Source organism: Lupinus angustifolius, chromosome LG06 (genome assembly GCF_001865875.1).
Source record: "Lupinus angustifolius cultivar Tanjil chromosome LG06, LupAngTanjil_v1.0, whole genome shotgun sequence".
NCBI lineage: Eukaryota > Viridiplantae > Streptophyta > Magnoliopsida > Fabales > Fabaceae > Lupinus > Lupinus angustifolius.
In genome coordinates this window covers 8622467-8643248 of record NC_032014.1, presented here as the reverse complement: position 1 = coordinate 8643248, position 20782 = coordinate 8622467, and the positions used below count along the sequence as shown (strand labels likewise).

Genomic DNA, 20782 nt, shown 5'->3' with positions numbered 1-20782 from the left:
GATCTAACCCGTCTCATGCTTGCCCTAGTATAATGTATTCTTTATAAGATTCACATGATATCAAATAAGTTCACTCGGTGTTTCTTTTTTTAATTTTTTATCATTTAATTAATGGCCATTTTATTTGGATGATAAACTTGGTGTTGATAGTTGATTTACAAGAATAAATTAATCTTTTAACCCTTCACATTTTTTTTTACTCAATATTAGTAAGATTTTCCACTTAAACAAAAAAGTCTATATTCAATGCTTAAAATAAAACTTAAAAATTTAACTCAAACTTATCTAATCTATCAATATAATCAATGATATACATTTATTTTAATTATATAGTGAATTTGAGAATGACGGGAAATAGGGATGGCAATAGATCTAGTTAAGTCTAAGTAGAGCATTATTCGGACCTGCCCCGTTGCTTTGTTTTTGGACCCAGACTCACCCTAAACCTATGTGGATACTCGCTTGTCTAATACCCATAGATATTTGGATACCTGATGGAATTACGGGTACCTACAAATGAAATTCATTTTTTAATAATTTATGTATTTGTGTATTTGTTTATTACAATCTTATATGTTATATAGGTAATCAACAAGAAAAAAAATATAAAAAATAATTTAATGTTTTAAACATATTTTAAATTGTCTACTTCAATATTATGATGTAAAATTGATTTAATAAGAATTGTTTAATTAACATAATATTATATTACACATATCAATTAACAACATAACACCACATTACTACTTGAACATTAGTGTTTAACAACATATCAATAATTTTTAAGAATTAACAATATAACATTATGAATTAACAATAAATATAAATATATATATATATATATATGTATATATATAGAGAAATATAATGGTATATATCTACTTACTAATTCAAACCATTTGATTTCCCTGAAATTAATGACTAAGATGTGGAGTAAGTGGACCCCCTCCCATATATATATATAAGAATGAATAGCGGGTTCGAGTACCTATGTGTCTGGGTACCTCATTGCCCGCACCTAGACTCATCCAACACCGAATCTTCAAATATCGGTTCTCATTATCTATGAGTTCAAAAATACGGACACAGACCCAACCTGTATATCATTCATTATTTATTTATATTATTTTTTGAAAAGTTAATAATGATTAAACAATGAATGCTAATTTATAAATAGAGTTTATAATTCTCTTAGTGCATATATTTTTTCTCTTAGTTTTATTTGTTTTTAAATAGAGTTTATAATTCTCCTAAAATAGCAACTCGAAAATGTCTTTGAATTTGTAAATAAATTTTAGAGAAAAATATATATTATTTTAATATATGAGTTTTATATACTATACTATACCACTTATCATTAATATTTTATAAAATAATATAAATGAATAATATATAGATGTATATAAATAATATTGCATATATATTCCATTAAAATTTATTTGGGATACAGTTCATTTTCATTAATTGTTGTCATGCTGTGATATTCAATATTCATTAATTGTTGTCATAAATAAGACTTGTAAAAATTAATTACAGCAATTAAAATATTACGCAATGAGGTGTGAGGATGGAACTGTATTGAGCTGGAGTCTCCTTATATAAACCCACAGCATTTCCTCAATGTAACCGTCAACTCAAATCAGACCCCAACAACAACTGCACACAAAAAACAGTAGAAAAAGTCACACATAGGACAAACTACAACAAAACTTTCAACCCTCACAACAAAAAATCTCCTCAACCTCTTCTATCTCTCCTCTCAGTACAAAAACACTCCTCACTCTTCCTCCTCCTCACTCTTCAACTCAAAATCAAAATACTAATATTCAAATAATATATATATCAAAGAAATATACCATCACATAACCTTTCTTTTTCTGCTTCCCTCTCTTCTTTTGTTTTCTTTGTTCATTTTTTGAGTTGAGTTGAGTTGAGTTGGGTTGGGTCTCTTCTTTCTTTTTCCCTCTCACAATTTCACCTGAAAACAACTCACCAACTTTTTTTCCTTCCCAAAACAGTGGCGCGAGTCAAATGTGATGGGTAACGGTGTCTCGAGCCTTTGTTCTTGTCTCGAACCGGCGAACCGGACGGAACGCGACGACGACGTTATTTTCTCAGCGGTCGAACCGTTAGATGAAACCCTAGGCCACTCTTTCTGCTACGTCAGATCCTCGAACCGGTTCCTCTCACCAACCCACTCCGACCGGTTCGTTTCTCCTTCAACCTCCTTACGCTTTTCTCCGACCCATGAACCCAAGACTCGACCCGATTCGCATGAAACCGGGTTCAAAGCCATTTCTGGAGCCTCCGTTAGTGCTAACAGCTCTATTCCCAAGACCGTTATCCAGTTAGAAAACAGCAACAATGGGAATAGCAACAATGCCTTAGACGACGCCGTTTTGGATCATGGTGCTGCCGTAATAGTTAATGGTTTTGAAGGGACGTCGTCGTTTAGCGCTCTCCCGCTTCAGCCCGTGCCACGTGGCGGTGAGCCTTACGAGAAGAGTGGTTTCTTTCTTTCTGGTCCGATTGAGAGTGGCGCCGCCGCATATTGCGGCGGCGCCAGTGGCGAGATTCCGTTTTCAGCGCCGCTGGGAGGGTTTTACGTGAAGAAGAGGAAGAACGGGATTTCGTCCTTCAGGAAGGCGTTCCACCGGAACAAATCATCGGAGAAGAAGCGACCGTGGGTGGTGCCGGTGTTGAACTTCGTTGGAAGAAAGGAAGTTCCGGCGGATGAGGTGAAGGAGGCGAAATCAGTTATGGAGACAAAGAATGAGAGCAATGTGCAGTGGGCGCTTGGAAAAGCCGGCGAGGATCGAGTTCACGTGGTTGTTTCTGAGGAGCAAGGGTGGTTGTTCGTTGGAATTTACGATGGTTTCAATGGCCCTGATGCGCCGGAGTTTCTGATGGGTAGCCTTTACCGTGCAGTTCACAATGAGCTTCAGGGTTTGTTTTGGGAAATTGAAGATTTAGAGGAGAGTATTAACCCTTCGAATTTGGGTGTTGCTGCTGAAAGTTCTGTGCTTGACGAGGTTAAGAACAATGAGGGTGCTGTAACTGAAATTGATGTTAAAAAAGACTCAAATCCGCGATCCGAGAAGAGGGTAACCTTCCAAGCGGACGGAACGGAAAGCAGAAGGCGTAGGCTCTGGGAATTTCTTGCCGAGGACCCTGAAGATGGACTTGATCTTTCGGGTTCTGATAGGTTTGCGTTTTCGGTTGATGATGCTCTTAGTGTTAACAATGGCCATGCAGGGTCAGCAGTTAGTAGAAGATGGCTTTTATTGTCGAAATTGAAGCATGGATTGTCAAAGCATAAAGAGGGTCATATTAGTAGGAAGTTGTTTGGGACTGAGGAGAAAGAGAAGGTTGAGGTGGAAAATCAAAATCGGGTAGAAGAGAAGCCATCTGGTGGCAGTAGTGGGAAGAAGAGGAAGGTTGGTCCTGTTGATCATGATTTGGTTTTGAGGGCAATGTCTAGGGCACTCGAAGCGTCTGAGCTCGCATATTTGGATATGACGGATAAGCTTCTTGCTTCAAACCCGGAACTTGCTTTGATGGGTTCATGCTTGTTAGTTGTGTTAATGAGGGATGAGGATGTGTATGTGATGAATGTTGGAGATAGCAGAGCGATTGTGGCACACTATGAGCCGAAAGAGGTTGATTCTAATGTGGAATTGGGAAGTAAAGGAGATAGGGGGTCGAACACAGGGAGTATAGTTGAGGAGTCCTTAGCTTTAGGTGAAGGTGAAAGTGCTAGCAAGTTGGGGAATGAGGGTCCTGCTCAAGAAATGAGGTTGGCCGCTTTGCAGCTGTCCACTGATCACAGCACTAGCATTGAAGAAGTAAGTTTGATTTTGAATGAGTTGGGCCTCTTAGGTGAAATCCTTCACTTCTGTCAAGTTTTGATTTTACATGTCATGTTTTCCTTACTTTATTACTTCCTGTAGATAATTGTAAAGCTTCAGCGCCCTTATAATTACTACTGTTCTACAATGCCTTTATTTTGCAGTTTTGCTTCTGTAATACCTGTAGATATGTATGCCTATTTTCGGCTTGTGTCTGCCTGTCTTAGTGTATTTTTCCTTGAGTAGATGTATTCCTGTCCAGTATGTCATTGTTTCTGTCATGAAATCCAGCAGTCTGCTTTATATCAAGTGGCAATTGAAGTTTTAGATTGGAAACAATCTGTGTTAAGTAATTTGCAGTGCGATCATCGGCTTATGATTGTTTGCGGTCCTTCTTTTACTTATGAATATTAGAAGTTCTGCTTTTAGCAGTAACTGCATTTATTACTTGTTTCCTTTTTCTAAAACCATGTCGTGATCAGGTTATGTCATTTGTCTAACATTTGTAGCTTATTATTTTTCAGGAAATAATTAGAATTAAGAAAGAACATCCTGATGATAGCCATTGTATAGTCAATGATAGAGTAAAAGGTCGTCTCAAGGTCACCAGAGCATTTGGGGCAGGATTTTTGAAGCAGGTATCTTTTAAAATAATATGTTTTACCTTAAAATGCATTTTAAGAGTTCTGTAACATTGTGTTTCTCAGCCATTCCCTCCTCCCTTCGGAGAGAAAAGAATCAACCACTTTCTACAGTTCATGCATTATGGAAGTATAATTCAAATGTTTCATTTAATGTGAATGAGAAATAATTATTCACGTTGCTTATTAATGAGAAGTTAAGAGATGAATGAAACTGTGACTTCGAACTTATTTATATGCATAGATACACTGACGTTTATTTAACTTTGTCTATCCACAGAAAGGGGCATCTTATTTGTGATCCTTTTTTGGTGTTTTTATTGTCAAACTTTGGCACGCTCAGACATTTATATTCATATTAGTTACTGTGATGACTAGATATATCTATTACCATGTAAAACTCTTTTGCTTCCCAGCCCAAAAGAGGGTAAAATTACAAAACTTGTCACATGAATTCATAATTATTTGAAAGGATTCATAGCTACTAGAAAGCTATATAAGGAACTATTTCAATTTAAACTACACTATGTCCAACCTTCTGATTGATGAAAATGAGAAGTCAGTGATAAGGTCAATTGTTGGCATCCATCATTACTGTTAGATGCATTCATTTTTCATTCATTATTTTATACAATGTCGGTGCTCTATTAAAGCTTTCTTGACAGATTACAATTAAGACCTTTTTGCTCAGAAGTCTTCCATACATATATTTATTTATGTATTTTGAATAACCTGCTGTAAATTATCTATTTGGTCATGTTGCACTTGGAGAATCAGCGCATAACGCTTGCATTTCTCCCATTGTCTTTTTCTCTTTGTCATTGGTGATTAAAACTGGGATATTGAAGAGTTGGAGCTGGCTATGTCATTGGACTCATTTTTAGTGTGCACATGGTACTGCATTACTGCTACACATGCATTAGCTTGTCTAAATCTAACTTAGAAGCCTGATTGTTTGTCATGTCTCTTGTTTACGCTGACTGTTTTTATATACTTACATGATGGTATGATTTGAATTTTTGTAGCCAAAGTTGAATGATGCTGTGCTAGAAATGTTTCGTAATGAATATATTGGCACTGCACCATATATATCCTGCAGTCCTTCACTGCGTCACCATAGATTATACCCGACAGACCAGTTCCTGATCCTCTCATCTGATGGGTTATATCAATATCTTACAAATGAAGAAGTGGTTTCTCAAGTTGAGAGCTTCATGGAAAAGTTTCCCGAAGGAGATCCTGCCCAACATTTAATAGAAGAGCTGCTCCTCCGTGCAGCTAAGAAGGCTGGTACATAAGTTTTCTAACCTTGCCTATCTTCTTGTTTTGTAGTCTTTCTATGGTTATGCATTTTTTTTTAATATTTAAACTTCTAGCTGGTTGATTAAATAAGAACTCAGGCCTGTCTTTATTGTGAGGATATAATGTAACTATGTTTTGCTTGAAGAATGAACTGATGGTAATTTTTAAAAAGTAATCATGTCGAGTTTTGAACATTGGAATGTTTGGTGTTGGAAGCTTTGAAATTAATTAACTATTAGTTTTATTAATGGGAGCCTCTCCGATTTGCAGGGATTAAGTCTGTGTACATCTACCCTCCCCAAACCCTACTTGGTGGGAGGCTTGTGCGCTGCGTTGCTCTTTTTTATTTATATTTTATTTGTCTAAAACTGCTGTTTGTCTGCGTTTGTATGCATGTACATAGAAAACTTCTATTGATGCTGAAAAGAATTGCTGCAAATGATGATTTACGTTATGCCTGATTTTTTCACGCATCTTAACTACTGCCTATACTCAACCCGCATTTTGAGTGGTGATTTTGGACTCAATTGTTGTAGGAATGGATTTTCATGAGTTGCTGGATATCCCCCAAGGAGATCGAAGGAAATACCATGATGATGTAACTGTTATGGTGATATCACTTGAAGGAAGAATCTGGAAATCGTCGGGGAAGTATCTGTGAGACATTCAACTTGCTGTTGGTTCTATACATGTGCTAAACATTTTTCTCCCGTGGGTGCTTCAAGGCCAGTTCCAAAGTTTCACAGCTAACCCATTTTTCATGGGTTTTGTATGTTCCCCCCCTGGTCTTACACTCTTACTACACAAATATTATCAACTGAGAAACCCCTGATGTTAGTGACAAGATGCTGCATTTACAGCTCCATCCAGAATCAAAAGATGCAGAATGCAATATAGAGTATGCGCTTAGAATGTGAAGAAGACAAATGTAAAGCCTTTTTTTAAACCGTTTCCTTTTCCATTAGCAGTCTTATTCCCCCTCCACCGCCCTCTTTTTTTAGCAGTTGTAGAGATGAAAAATGATAGAAATTTTGCATGGCAAAGGCCCTTTTCATTTATTTTTCTTTTTCTTTGACAGATCCATGAAAATATTGGTGTATATTATTGGTGGGGATACAAAATGAGTTCTGAATTAGTGATCTCTAAATGAAATCAGTGATCTCTAAATGAAATCAGTGAATTGCATAGTGCGATGGCCCTTTAGAAACCTTAAAATTGAACCAATCGTTGGTTGTTAGATTTTTGTGTCAGTTTTAATCTCTCTCTACTAAGATACATAATAGGTATGCAATTTGGTATGGAGCCCTCTTTTTCTTTCCCAAAAAGCTTGCATATCTTCACATTCTATTAATATTTTTTGGAGGTTTTCAAATTTACTATTATTTAACTTTTTCATTTGAATATGTACACTTCAAATCACACTAGTGACAACTAATATAAATATGCTTTCAATTTATGTATCCTAACTTAAAAATTGCAAGGTTGTCTTGTTTGTAGTTTTAAATAAAATATGAAATAAAATGCATAATTTCAAATATGCTTCCTTTTTTCACCCCACCACCTTTGCCATGAAAATATCCTAGTATCTAGGTTGGGAATTAAGAATACTGTTACATGTACAAACAAGATCTTGATAACTTCACAACAAATTCAATTATTCATCTCACTTTTTTATTCTTTATTTCAATATACATACAAAAAACTCATTGAAAACCTAAGGACAACTAAAAGTTGTCACTCATTAGTTGTCAAATAACATACTCATTATGCTAATATTTTAGGCATTTCAAATGAATACCAGCATGGATAAAACTTTGCTGGTAGAGGTAAAACTAATGGGTGATTTCTATATCAAAAGAGGTTAGTTTTTGTCTGTCAACCAAGGAACCTTGGTATAAACCAAATAAAAAGAAAAGAAAACCAGTTTGGACATTAATATTCTGCCTTGCCTATTTTCTTACTCAATCTAATAAGTTTCAAATCATAGAATGGAAAATGAGCAGTCAAAATAATAGATAAGGTCACTCCACCACATGACCCTTTCTAGTTATCATATGCAGGAGTTAAAACTTTATCCACCATGTTGCCCTCATAATGAGATTCATCAAGTGCACTCATTTAGATTTAACTTTCTTCAGATTTTGCAGAATTGCCTTAGCTAGCTGCACTCCATGCACTGAAGGAGTTGAGATCTCCAATCCATCTTTCCTAGAATACCTGAAATTAAGTCTTAGTGAACATTATTGTCATTATGCATTTTACAACCACTTGAAAACTCTGATTGGTCTATTAATAGAATCACTTATTCAAAAAAGAAAGACAAGAGTTAAAATTGATAAAGCCAAAGTACACAGCATGGAATTCCATGTTGCATGATTATGACTCAAATGAACTTTGATAAATAAATTGCTGGTGTTGATGGAAAAAAACCATAGTAAAGCATACCCTCTGTGTGAGAAACCATGGGTCGGGTTAAAGCTTGTCCTTACCCGGCTCTAAATATTGGTCGTATCACTTTTTTGAACCCAGACCCGGCCCTAGACCCGAAGCTAACCCGACCCTAAATAGTGACTGAGTCGGCCTTTAAACCCAACCCAAGACCCGATTAAATATAATGCATACTCATTTTAGATAAAGATTTCTCAGTATTATTTATTATTATGAACATGTAGTTTGATATATAAAATGATATATGTATATATATGTATTATTATTCATGTATATATTATAGAAAAATTAAAGAATAAATGATACTTTCGATCAAAAGGGTATCATTATTCTATATACATTTGAGGAAAACACATACAAACATGATGAGCGAGTGACCCTGGGACGGGACGGGTCAGATCATGCTTGATCCCTACCCGACCCTAAATATTGACTGAGTCTATTTTTGGAACCCGAACCCGGCCCTAGACCCGATCATGATTGGGTCGTGCTGGGTGAGCGGGTAGGGCCGGGTCCTGCTCACCCCTAGTGTCCAACACACGAAACAGGTCCTGCTCACCCCTAGTGTCCAACACACGAAACAGCAACCAAAGTATAGCTTACTCAAATACTCTTCTCTAAGATGTTTTTTAAATGATTCCTCAGTATCCAGCAAGGATAGCATACAAAACTATCAATGTATATTCATGATCCATATCATACTACATCTGTTTCCCATGATATAACACCTCAAATCTGGATCTGGATTAAACTCTTGATATTGAATCTTGCAAATTTAACAGCAAAAACGATAACTAAAAAATAACTCAACTAAGTGAAAATTCAAAAGTACAATAAAAAATTAAAAAGTGAGAGCTATAAATAGACATATTATAGGTGCTTCTACCCCCACCCTTCATTGAATTTAATAAAATGATCAACTCACAGCAGCATTTCCTCAGTCTTCTATCCAAACTTGTAAGGTGCTAGACAAAAGAAGAAGAAAAGAGGAATACTAAATTTTAGGATGTGTTGACATTCTAAAACATGAGGGGAAGATTACATGCCATCTCTTGCTTCAACCCTCCACATAGTTGAAAATATCATTTCATGTATTAGCCATATCGATGAAGGTGAATGCCGCTTGAACTTCTCCACTATCTATGTTGCAATAGCACCTGATGGAAACTTTGATTGCACCCAAGAGACTAAATCCTCTCTAGTTGCAATAAAACTACCAACTTTGTCCTCACTATGCCTAAATGGAGCATCTAGTTTCCTCAAATAAGAGGCAAAAGAAATGTTCAGTCCTTGGGCAAACTTATGAGTACCACTACCAGTTTGGGCTAGGAATAACTCTGGCAATGTCCCCTCCTGCCGAACAATTTTGGTGAGTGTCCACATCCACTCTTCCAATGCAGTTTCAGCTGCACCAACTGACAATGATCGAACGTCTAAACGCCATTCATTGGCAGTTTTGTTGTGCAAACTTGGGTACAATCCATACAAGGTTCCCAAGTACAGAAGCTCGTGGGCTCTCTCTTGGAGTTCTTTGTTTCTACATATGTCAATTAAGCAATTACAGAAGGGTCTTCTAACTTCAACTGCAGCATTGCTTATGATATTCTTGAACTCTACTTTGATGGTCTCAAAACTAGTTTTATCGTCCACAATCAGTTGAATAAAAGCAACCAGTTTTGGGTTAGCCTGCTGCAAACAAGCAAGAATGTTGTCCTCATGCTTGCTGCCATGAGACAAAGATACAACAGATAGCAAGCAACCACATAGCCTATCGTCTAGCTTAACTCCTCTCTCAACTGCAACGTTAAAAACTCTTACCAAGTCCTCAAACTCCATAGCCTTTCCCAAGCATTGAATCAAACAAGTACACCCCATGATGTTGAGTTCAATCCCAGACTTAGACATCTCTTCAAACAATTTCATGGCCTTGTCTACATTTCCTTCACTGCCATATATGTTAAGCATTGCTGTGTAACTCCAGCTGTCTGGCTTGCGATTCTCAGACTGTTTCATGTCCCTGAACAAAGTTTCAGCCTCCTCCACCAACCCAACATCGGCGCACATATTCAACAATGTATTATACAGAAAAAAATCCATAGGCCAGCGATTTTCCTTCATTCGGTCCCACAATTCCAGTGCATCACGAGACCACCGGGCCTTTCCATATATCTTAATAAGTGCCGTTAAAGTTTTCTCATCTGGGGTTATCCCCGAATCAATCATTTCTTCAAACAAACTCCTTGCGAAACCTGGCTTCCCAGCTTTCCCCATTGCCTCCAACAAGGTATTATACACAACTAAATTAGCCTGCACCCCAATAGACTTCATCTCTTGCAATACATATCTAATACCATCATAGTCCCCGGCCTCCCCAAACATCTTCCCCAACACAGAGAATGTGATATTGTCAGGTTTCCACCCAGTTGCCCTAGCTTTCTCATACAAATTTATCACCTCTTCAACTTTACCTAACTTAGCATAAACATCCAAGATAGCTGAGTAAGTTACCTCATCTGGCATTAAACCAGTCTTGTACATCCTCTCGAACCAGTGCACAGCCTTGTCAAAAAGATTACACTTCTTGGCACAAGTAATGATTGTTGAGTAAGTAATGTTATCTGGTTGAGTCCCTTCATCAATCATCTGGTGTGCAAGTTCTTCAATCCTCCCAAACTGTCTCCCAAACCTCAAAGCCTTCATTGTGACATTGTAGAATATGGTTTCCATAGGAAGCGAATTCTGGGTCTTGATCCAATTGAAAAAAAGTAGTGCTTTTTGCCATGTCTTCAAACTATTGAGTATCAAGAGTGCATTTTCTCTTGTAAGCTCATGTGGGATTTCTCCAAGACAAGCCAAAAACTCAGCTTCAGAATCACCAGAATCATTGAGCTTTTGTGCAAAGAGTTTGAAATCTCTGAGCTGTGGACTATAGGAGTAAGGAACACGTTTGTGCCTTTGTTGTGAGAGGACAGAACGTTTTGGTTTGGTGGGGTTGACCCATGTGGATTTCGGTTTGGACAAGACATATGCTTCATCTTTTGATGTTGTGTTAGACAAGGTGGTGTTTGCAAGAGGTGACAGTTGGTCGAAAAGAGAAGAATTTTTGTTGTTATTCTTCTTATTGTTCTTATTCTTGGTGTTTGAAGTGGTTGAAGTAGGAGGAGGAGTTTGTGGAATGGATTCAGAAGTGGTGCAGTGTATGGAAAATTTTCTATGTGTGAAGGTGAGAGGGGTGATAAGGGTAAACCTTGTTCTGGTGCTAGGGTCTATAGATATTGTGGTGGAAAGAGGAGCAGCCATTGTTGGAGATGGTTTGGTTCTGAAGAGGAGATAGAAATTGTTAAAGACCTTATCTTTATGAAATGATATTTTTGTAGGGGATAGTGATGAGATAGATATTTTTTATTGATTATGAAACAAATGAATAATACCTAGCCCTATCAGCCAAATATGGATGATCCAATTGTAAATTTGCAAGGGTTGGTCAATTGGTTTCTTATTACCATTTTATCCCTTAAAGATGTATATTTTTACCTACTAACCGTGGGTGTAAATATTTATGAGTATAAAATTTATACACATATTTCATTATCCATTATTCATTTAGATTAATTTTTTAAAAAAGTTAATAATAATTAAATATTAATAGTGAATGATGTAGTAACTGTGTATAAAACTCATACACTGTTATTGTATACATCTTTTTCTTCTTAATATTTATATAGAGGAGATAATATAATAATAGTGTAATAAAATGAATACTTTCTATATAGGATAGATTTATGTATTTACTTTTTATTTCTTTTTCTACAAAAGGTTCTCCTCCATTTGTTATTGGATATTTTCTAGAAAATGTTTCATGTGATTTTGGAGTGTGAGATCTCATATTAAGAATGAATCAAATAAATTTAACATTTATTCAAAACTCGATTCATTATCTAGCTTAATAAATTTGATTTATAAATTTGAGTTCATTAAATAAACGATACAAACTTATTAAACTCATAATTAATATATAAAATTTCATAAAAATGGTTTAAAAGTCTATTTTTTATTCAAAATTAATAATCATTATTTGAGCAGATGAGGTGATAAATAGAATCAGTTCATGTAGTAATGCTACTTGACATTATTAAGTGCTAATGCAAGACTTCTAATGTTGCAATAAATCCCCCATTTCTCATTCTCTTCTCCCCTAAAGCCCTTCTGAAGAAAAAGCTTACTCATCAGGACAAAAAATTATAGAGGCCCAAATTGAAAATGGGCCACGACAAAGTGGGTTACTCATTTGGAATTTAGGCTTCAATAATTACAACAGAGAAGAAAATCTGTATAGTGATGATCCCTGATTCTGATTTTCTCACTTGACAAACTTTCTATTGCCTCGCTCTGCAAACCTTAACCTAAGGTAATCAATTATTTTCCTTCAGGTTTCACTGTTTCCACGTTGTTATTAACCTTACTATCTTTGCTTATTATAATTTAATCAAATATATTGTTCTGAATAACCGAAATTCCTTGATTCTCATTTCATCATAAACTCATATAAAATGATTCCACTAATTTCAACTAATGTTGCTTAAGTTTGTCTGTTCAGCAATTTAGTGAGCATGACTACACCTGTTTTATTTTGTTTTAGATTCTAATTCTAATAATTTAATGTTAAACAATGGGAATCTGTTCAAATGTTTCATGTATTGTATGTAATCTATCCTCGCTTTTTGATGCATGTGTGATTTCAATGTGTGGTGATTAGAGAGTGTAAATTGAATCTTCAATGCATCAGGATCTTTTGCTGCACTGAATAGAGTCTGAAGTTTCTTAGGCACGAAGGCTAATGGCTGCAGCATCTGGAATTATTGAGCAGGCAACAGAAGTGTGTTCCAGCAATGGCATTTGTCCAAAGTTGGATGTGTATGTATGGGACATGGATGAGACTCTTATACTGCTCAATTCTTTGCTGAAGTCGTCATATGCCGAGGCTTTCAACGGTCGTAAGGATGTGCAAAAAGGCATTGAAATCGGGAGGGCTTGGGAAAATCTTATTCTACAAATATGTGATGATTATTTCTTTTATGAAAAAGTAAATTCTGGCCTTTTTATGTCAAAATATGTGTGGCTTGTTTTAGTTGTGGAATGTTAGAAATTTGATGTGGGGGTTTATCATGTTACAGATTGAAAATTACAATCAGCCATTTCTTGATGCTGTTGTCCAATATGATGATGGGAGGGACCTATCTGGCTATGACTTCAGCCAAGATGAATTAGGTCCCCCGCATGATGACGCGAACAAAAGAAAACTTGCATATAGGCATCGAGTCATAGCCCAAAAATACATACAGGTAAAACTTATTGAGCATTACTGGCGTTCCTAATTACATATTTTGAAAGTCAGTACTCAGAACATGGAATTTTAATTGTCATTTTAGTACACCTCATAATTTTATATTTATTGAAACCTGACAAAATTGATATATGTGTGTTTGCAATCTATTACAGTATTTTTCACTTTTTGTTAAAACTATTTTTTGAACCTTATTGACTTGATTCATAGCCCCAAAGTACACACAGATTAAGATTTAAGTTTTAGAACATAGTTTATAGATATAGAGCATTGTTGGTATTCTTGCTCTTAATGAAGACTTTTTAAGTTTAATTTTTTTAATGAATAATTGTAGAATTCAGTTATTCAGTAGTAAAAGTTGCATCTTGAGTCTTTTATTGTTATTTATTGAAGGTTTTTAGGTTTATATGATCTTATATTATGTGATGCTTATGTATTTGTTTGTTACTTTCCCTGTTCATGAATTATCCCTTTAATATGTTGTTTCTTTTTTATAGATATAGAATAGTTTGATGATCAATAATTGATCTATTTACTTGAACTTGCGTCCACAACTATATTTTTTCTTTTGACTGAGTTCTTGTTTTATTGCTACATATGCTGTATATGTTGTATTATTACATTTTGCGGAGTTAGAATATATTATTAATTTCTTAATAGAAAATGTCAAATAGTGTTGCAACCTTTTGTTTGTTTTTTCTTCATTTTTTCTTCTATTTATTAAAAAGAAAATGATAAATAATTGGTTAAGGCATAGCAAGCTTAGTGTCGTCTAATTGAGTGTTTGACCTTTAAATAATTGATATAGGATTCACCTTGAAGATAAATGGAAAGTCTATAAAATTATAGACTCCTTGATGCTGTGATTTATTTGTAAAAAATATTTAAAATCCCATGTTTAAAAACCTATAGTTGTATAAGTGGCAGAAACAAGCTTTTAACTAATCAATTCTGATAATATACAAGTAAACTACCTTCTTGAAATAACCCCATAAGCCTTAGTTTATAGATGGGAGATGGTAATTTGCTTTGTAGCGATTGAAGCTTGATAGATTTGATGAGTCAAGTATCCAAGTTAAAGATTTGGAGTTGGGTAATGGGTACAACCAAACAAGTTGTAGTTTACTTTATTTGCAAACTGTTTAAGCAGTAGAGTGCTTTTTATATACTTACCTTCTCTGTTTTTGTTTCAGGGATTACACAGTATTTTAGACCACGAGACAATAAAATTATGGGACGATTTGTATGATAAAACTGATGCATATACTGATAGATGGCTTTCATCAGGTATGTTTTCACATTTCAATGATTACTATCTTTTATTGCATGACCAGTTTTATTTATATCTTCCACATTTAATTTCTGTAGCACGAGCCTTTGTGATGGAGTGTTGTGGTGAAAATAAAGATGCAGTTTCTTCTATTGCTTCTGCTAACACAAGCACTGACATAACCAATGCAAAGTATCAACATGTAAATGTTTTAGTGACATCTGGTTCTTTGATACCCTCTCTTGTAAAATGCTTGCTCTTTCGTCTGGACAAATTAATAACACATGGAAATGGTAAGCATTTTTTCTTCTGCATATAACCAATGCCAGGCACTGAATAGACTTTCTATGTGAAACCTTGTCTTTTTTAAAGCTCAAAACTACTACTCATTTTAATACTGAATTGAAGAGTTTAATCCTGATCTCGTGCCACTTGTCATTGCTAATGATGATCATCCCATTTCAGTTTATAGCTCATGGGATGTGGGAAAACATCAATGTTTCCGATGGATAAAGGAGCGTTTCAACCATCCAAACGTTCGCTTTTGTGTAATTGGAGATGGATGGGAAGAGTGCCAAGCTGCAGAAATCATGAAATGGCCATTTGTTAAAATCGACCCACGGCCAGACACAGCTCACAGATTCCCTGGTCTCACACGGAGCACAGTTAGGCACTATTTTTCTGTGGTGTACGGAAGCCAGAACAATGAGGATGATGAAGAGTGATGCACATCTTCATGTTAGGTTCTAACTGCTCTTGAAGAGATTAGGTTGAACTAGGTGTGTACATTGAATAAACGTAGATCATTCACCCCTTTTCATGTATATAAGCGATTGGAATTTATATTTGCACTTTGTCTAGGCCATTACCCCATCGTATGCTGCTTTTATTGCTTATTTAGTTGTATTAAGGCATATTTGGAAGTGACGTGGCTACTCCCACCTACCTGCAATGCTTTTGCTGCATGAAACAGTTCTCATAAGGAGGTAAAGTTTATTTGATTCTGATATAAAATTTTGAAATTTGTAAAATAATCACATGCATGACAACTTAGAGAGTAAAGGCTCAAAACATGGGGACATTTTACCCTAAGTTCCTCGCGAATTTAAATGCTGTTTTATTCCGTCTTTCATTTCCTATTTATATGAGTTAACGTTTGAGAAAATGAGTTGTGCACTTATGTAAAACAATTATTGAGGAAATGTATCCATGAATGGTGGATGTTGTCTTAATAATATAAAAAACTTTTATATTATTTTTTCATACTGTTAAACTTCATTTGAGAAAAGAAATGAGGTTCTACAATTTCTTTATTTCCCTGTTTTTTTTCCGAAAAGAAAGTAAACATTTTATTAAATTTACTCAATTTTCAATAATATACAAAGAAGTCATGAGTGCCTTAACATGTTCATCATGATTTTTAACATAGAAGCTTTGCATTGAAAAAATATGTATCATTAACAAATTAATAGCTGCGTGTAGGATATTTTTATATCGTCACTGTATCATTCACCATTTATTTTTAATCATTAACTTTTAAGTAAAAGCAGTACAAATGAATAGTGAATAATGTGCAGATTGCGTATAAATATATTGCAACTTTTTTTTTATTTAGCTATGAACGGTCACCGGTTAGCAAGACCTTTACTATATTCTGTTACATTGGTGTATGATGAATTTGTTTTGGTTGATTTGAAATTCGTTCATTTGTTAATGTCTATTTTTTTATAGAGGCGAATAATTGAATTGATGAGATACATAGCTAGAACAGTAGTGGGAGGAATATCCAGTTGGGATCACATATGAACGCAGAGAACATCCAACATCTTTATGGTCCCTGCATGTGCTTCTTGAATTCTTATCTCTTTGACTCCTTCTTTTTGGTTCTTTGTAATGTTGCATAGTTCATTCAGATACTACCCATGCCTCAATGCCACTTTTCTCAGTGCTTTTCCCTTCTTCGTGCTTCTCACTTTTCCTTCTATCGCTATATTCATAAATCAATGTATATACTATACTTATTATTTCATATTTTTCTATTAAGGGAATTGGTGGTGCCTTTGGATCGATACTATATTTATATTGTTCTATTTCTTTAGGATATTCATTGTATTTGTGTGAGTAGACTTGAATACTTATTTGTTTATAAAAAAAATATCACGAGTCTAAGATTGACTTATTGGTTTAAGTGATAAAAAGAATTCACTAATTTTGAGTTTGAATTTTGTGAATGAAAAATAAATTATCTAAAAAGCCTTACCCCTCATAGGTCTCTTGGCCTAATCTTCAATTGGACGCTTTTGGATAAATTTTGTTCGTGATTTCTTAAAAGCAATTGTTATGGCTAACTTTTGGAAGTAACAATATGTAAAGTTTAAGAGATGTATTTCTTCATCATGTTCTTTGAATTTATAACTTGTACGAATAGTTATAAAGGTAATTATTTACCATTTAATATTAAATGATGTGTTGGTTTATGTAAAAAATTTCATTAATAGATAATTCTGCTAATTCATCAAACCTTTATAATACATAAAAGGTAATGTCTCTTTATTGAAGAGACCTATTTTTCATGAAATACCACAACATATCCACTGTACACCAACATTCAAAACATGTTAAATATTGACTAGTACACTAACACTTAGTAAATACTATCGAATAGTCTTTGCTTGAATTTTAGGAGTACAAACCATATACTCAACGCTTTATATTATAAGCGTAAAAAAATTGCTGTACACGCTATAAGAATATTGTGCTTCAATTTTTTTTGTCTTGATCAAAAATATATTTCATAGGATGTCATCTAAGCTTTGCTAGTGCAATTACATTTAATTTCCATAGACTCATACCAGAGATCCATGATTAACTTAAATTGAAATGTTAATAATTGTCACAAACCCACCGTTAAAGGAAGAGAAAAATGATAATGTATTCAAAAAAATTTACAAATATAAAGAAGGTTGGAATTAGTTTTTTTAAAACTGATTTATTCCCTATATATTCCTAACTTAAGGAAGATAGAAATATTTTTTACTTAAAAAAATAGTATTTTCAAATCTAAGAAGAGTTAGACTTAGTTTTCCAAAAATGATTTATATATTTTATATTCCTTAAACACGGTTCTTAAAACACCTACTAACACACTTATTGTTGAAAATAAAATTAATCTTAAACGTAGAATGATGATGTAATGTTGTCGTAAAAAATATGAAGTTGAGGGCAAAATGATGATGTAATACTAATTTGACAAAATATGCTTTTAATAAATTTTAACTATGATGTATGCCCTACGTGAAGGCATCTTTTGACAATAGAATGAAATAAACAAAGCACTATTCCAAACAAGCTGGTCCAATTTCTATTGATTTGTTCATTGCCCTTGTCTTTAGGAAAGCATAAATAGATTGTACCAAAGAAACCATAGATGGGTTATAGAGAGATAAAGCTGAACCAAATGTGCCACTTTTATGAGGATTGTAACATGGTTTCATGGACCAACTACAGCTATGATTGATCACGGAAATAATAGTTCTCTACGTACTAATCAGTTGTGATATTTCTTGCTCTTAATTGAAGGAAATGTGACTCTCCATAATGCAAAAAAAAAGTGATATGCAGGACCCATGTCCCATGCTCAATGGGTCATGGTGTCCTATTTATCTAAACAAAAATGTCAAATCTTGAGATGGTTCGGTAAAAAGACCACGCAAAGCTAAAAATGGCAAATGATGAACTTGCGTTTTTATTCATTTATTAATGGGAAATGGGCTTGAATTTTGAGTGTTAAAAGTGTTTTTTACAACCTACTTTAACGTGTTTATTCCTCCTAATTTTATGAATTACTATAAAACTTATAATAATGTTTTTTTAATCTTGAAACCAGGATTTAAGCAACTAGTGTTTCTATTTCTATTCAATTGTATTTTAAGGTGATTCACAAATTACAAACATAAGTAAAGATAGTGGTTAGTTAAACCTTATCACTTCATAAGTTTTTGGTAATAAATTTGAAATTTTCGAAAGATTAATTTAATTACAATTACTATCCTTCTTGTTTCAAATATTATATCCATCTTATATTCTTATTTTTTTTAGGTTGGATGAGTTGATGATAATGAATGTATATAAATTTAGACATTTTTATGTATGGATAAACTAGTGGAGTATCATGCTCTTTAATTTAATAGTTTACTATTTAATTTAAATAATGTTGGTCACAAAGAAATTTTTTATACTGGGGCAATTAAATATAAGCTCTTAAGTTGACGAAATTATTGCTATTTGTGATGTTGATTGAAAAAGGGAATTAGATTTGCTGCGGCAAAAAAATTAACCTTAAATTATTAATTTTGTCGTAAAAATAATAATTAAAAGAGTGTCAATGGTTCGATTTGTTGACTGCACCAAAACCGTTATGCGAGTGATTCAAATTTGGACAACCATCACTAATTAAATTATTGACCCAATGTTTGGACTGAGTTTAACAGCACTGGTCTAAACCCTTTAAAAACTTTGCAAGTTTAAGCTATCATTAATTAATAATAAAAATTATGTTATCTATATAGAGTTAAAAAACTGAAATAATATCTAAAGGCCATTAAAAATTGAAAACATATCTTTGTTTTTAAGTAAATTATCTTTTAAAAACATCTTAACTAATTTGTTTACTAAAAAAAATTAAACCATTGAAACAAATGAAGAGAGGTCAAGTCTAACGCAAATTGCATGAGTTCTTGAGCTATATATGCATTATCCCGTAGGGTATGCATTATCCAGTCTTAATTAGAACGAAGTCCAGTGGAGAGAAGAAGGAGGAAATGGAAAAAGCCAAAAACCACACTTTCAGTTTTATTAATTTTCTTACTTTATGCAGAGAAGGAACAAGTTATTTATAGCAGAAACAATAACTAACAAACCTAACTGAAAAGACCAAAAAGGAAAGACTACCTAACTTAACTAATTGACTGAACCAGCAAAGCTGGGCTTGAAACAAACAAGGCCCAAACCAAAAAGGAAAGAAGAAAAAGACAAGAATAAATAGAGGTTTAACACCCCCTCTCAAGTTGGACTGTGGATGTTGCAGAGGCCTAACTTGGAAATGGAAGATTTGAAAAGCTTTGGAGGTAGTGGCTTAGTAAAAACATCAGCCAGTTGATCAACAGAAGCTATAGGAAGAAGATGAATTAAGCCTTTTTGAATCTTTTCACGAACAATGTGGCAATCGATTTCTATGTGTTTTGTGCGCTCATGGAAGACAGGATTGTGAGCCAAATATATGGCAGACCGGTTGTCACAGTAAACAGAGGTTGGAGATGATGTGGAAATGTGAAGATCTTTGAACAAATACTGCAGCCATTGAATTTCACAGACTAAGCTTCCTAGAGCTCTGTATTCTGCCTCGGTTGAAGATCTGCTCACCGTGTTTTGTTTCTTAGTTTTCCAAGAAATGATTGAAGTGCCAAGGAAGATGCAAAAACCTGTAATGGATTTTCTTGAATCCAGACAGGATGCCCAATCAGAATCTGCAAAAGCTTTGAGAGTTAGAGGAGAAGTAGCAGAGAAAAAAAGACCCTGAGCAGGGGATTGCTTGAGGTAATGAAGGACCCTTATAGCAGCTTTATAGTGAGAGTCTAAAGGTTTGGACATATAAAGGCTTAATTGTTGAACAGGGTAAGCAATGTCAGGACGAGAAATTGTTAGGTAGATGAGCCTCCCTACAAGGCGCCTATAAGAAGAAGGATCAGTTAGGGGTTGCCCTTGGTTGGCCTGTAATTTAGTTGAATGGTCAAAGGGAGTGTTGCTGGGTTTCACAGCTAGGCATCCTGCATCTTCTAGGAGGGATAATGTGTACTTCCTTTGGTTAAGATGGATGCCTGATTTGGAACGAGCAATTTCGAGGCCTAGGAAGAATCTTAGAGGGCCTAAA

At 34.5% G+C, this 20782-nt stretch overlaps 4 protein-coding genes across 6 annotated transcripts in view; 2 read left to right on the top strand and 2 right to left on the bottom strand.

The window, feature by feature from the left end:
* On the top strand, positions 1647-6849 carry LOC109349580 (protein phosphatase 2C 29-like). The gene is made up of 4 exons (XM_019590437.1): positions 1647-3845; positions 4373-4486; positions 5515-5779; positions 6328-6849. The coding sequence occupies exons 1-4, from the start codon at positions 2037-2039 to the stop codon at positions 6450-6452; spliced, it is 2313 nt and encodes a 770-aa protein (XP_019445982.1). The 5' UTR covers positions 1647-2036; the 3' UTR covers positions 6453-6849.
* LOC109349578 (pentatricopeptide repeat-containing protein At5g46580, chloroplastic) lies at positions 8962-11659 on the bottom strand. The gene has a single exon (XM_019590436.1). The coding sequence runs from the start codon at positions 11537-11539 to the stop codon at positions 9380-9382; it is 2160 nt and encodes a 719-aa protein (XP_019445981.1). The 5' UTR covers positions 11540-11659; the 3' UTR covers positions 8962-9379.
* On the top strand, positions 12544-15992 carry LOC109349577 (eyes absent homolog 2). Of its 3 annotated transcripts, none has more exons than XM_019590433.1 (6): positions 12544-12647; positions 13026-13322; positions 13414-13581; positions 14777-14870; positions 14952-15146; positions 15319-15992. In XM_019590433.1, the coding sequence occupies exons 2-6, from the start codon at positions 13077-13079 to the stop codon at positions 15576-15578; spliced, it is 963 nt and encodes a 320-aa protein (XP_019445978.1). In that variant the 5' UTR covers positions 12544-12647; positions 13026-13076; the 3' UTR covers positions 15579-15992. The 3 variants fall into 3 exon arrangements, with proteins under 3 accessions (XP_019445978.1, XP_019445979.1, XP_019445980.1); XM_019590434.1 differs by having other exon boundaries at positions 12587-12647; positions 12982-13322; XM_019590435.1 differs by having other exon boundaries at positions 12588-12647; positions 12998-13322.
* Positions 19915-20782, bottom strand: part of LOC109350428 (uncharacterized mitochondrial protein AtMg00810-like) — a 1187-nt gene continuing 319 nt past the window's right edge. Inside the window, exon 2 of the mRNA XM_019591666.1 lies at positions 19915-20777. Coding sequence (XP_019447211.1) covers positions 19915-20777 — 863 coding nt within the window. The remainder of the gene's footprint in view (positions 20778-20782) is intronic.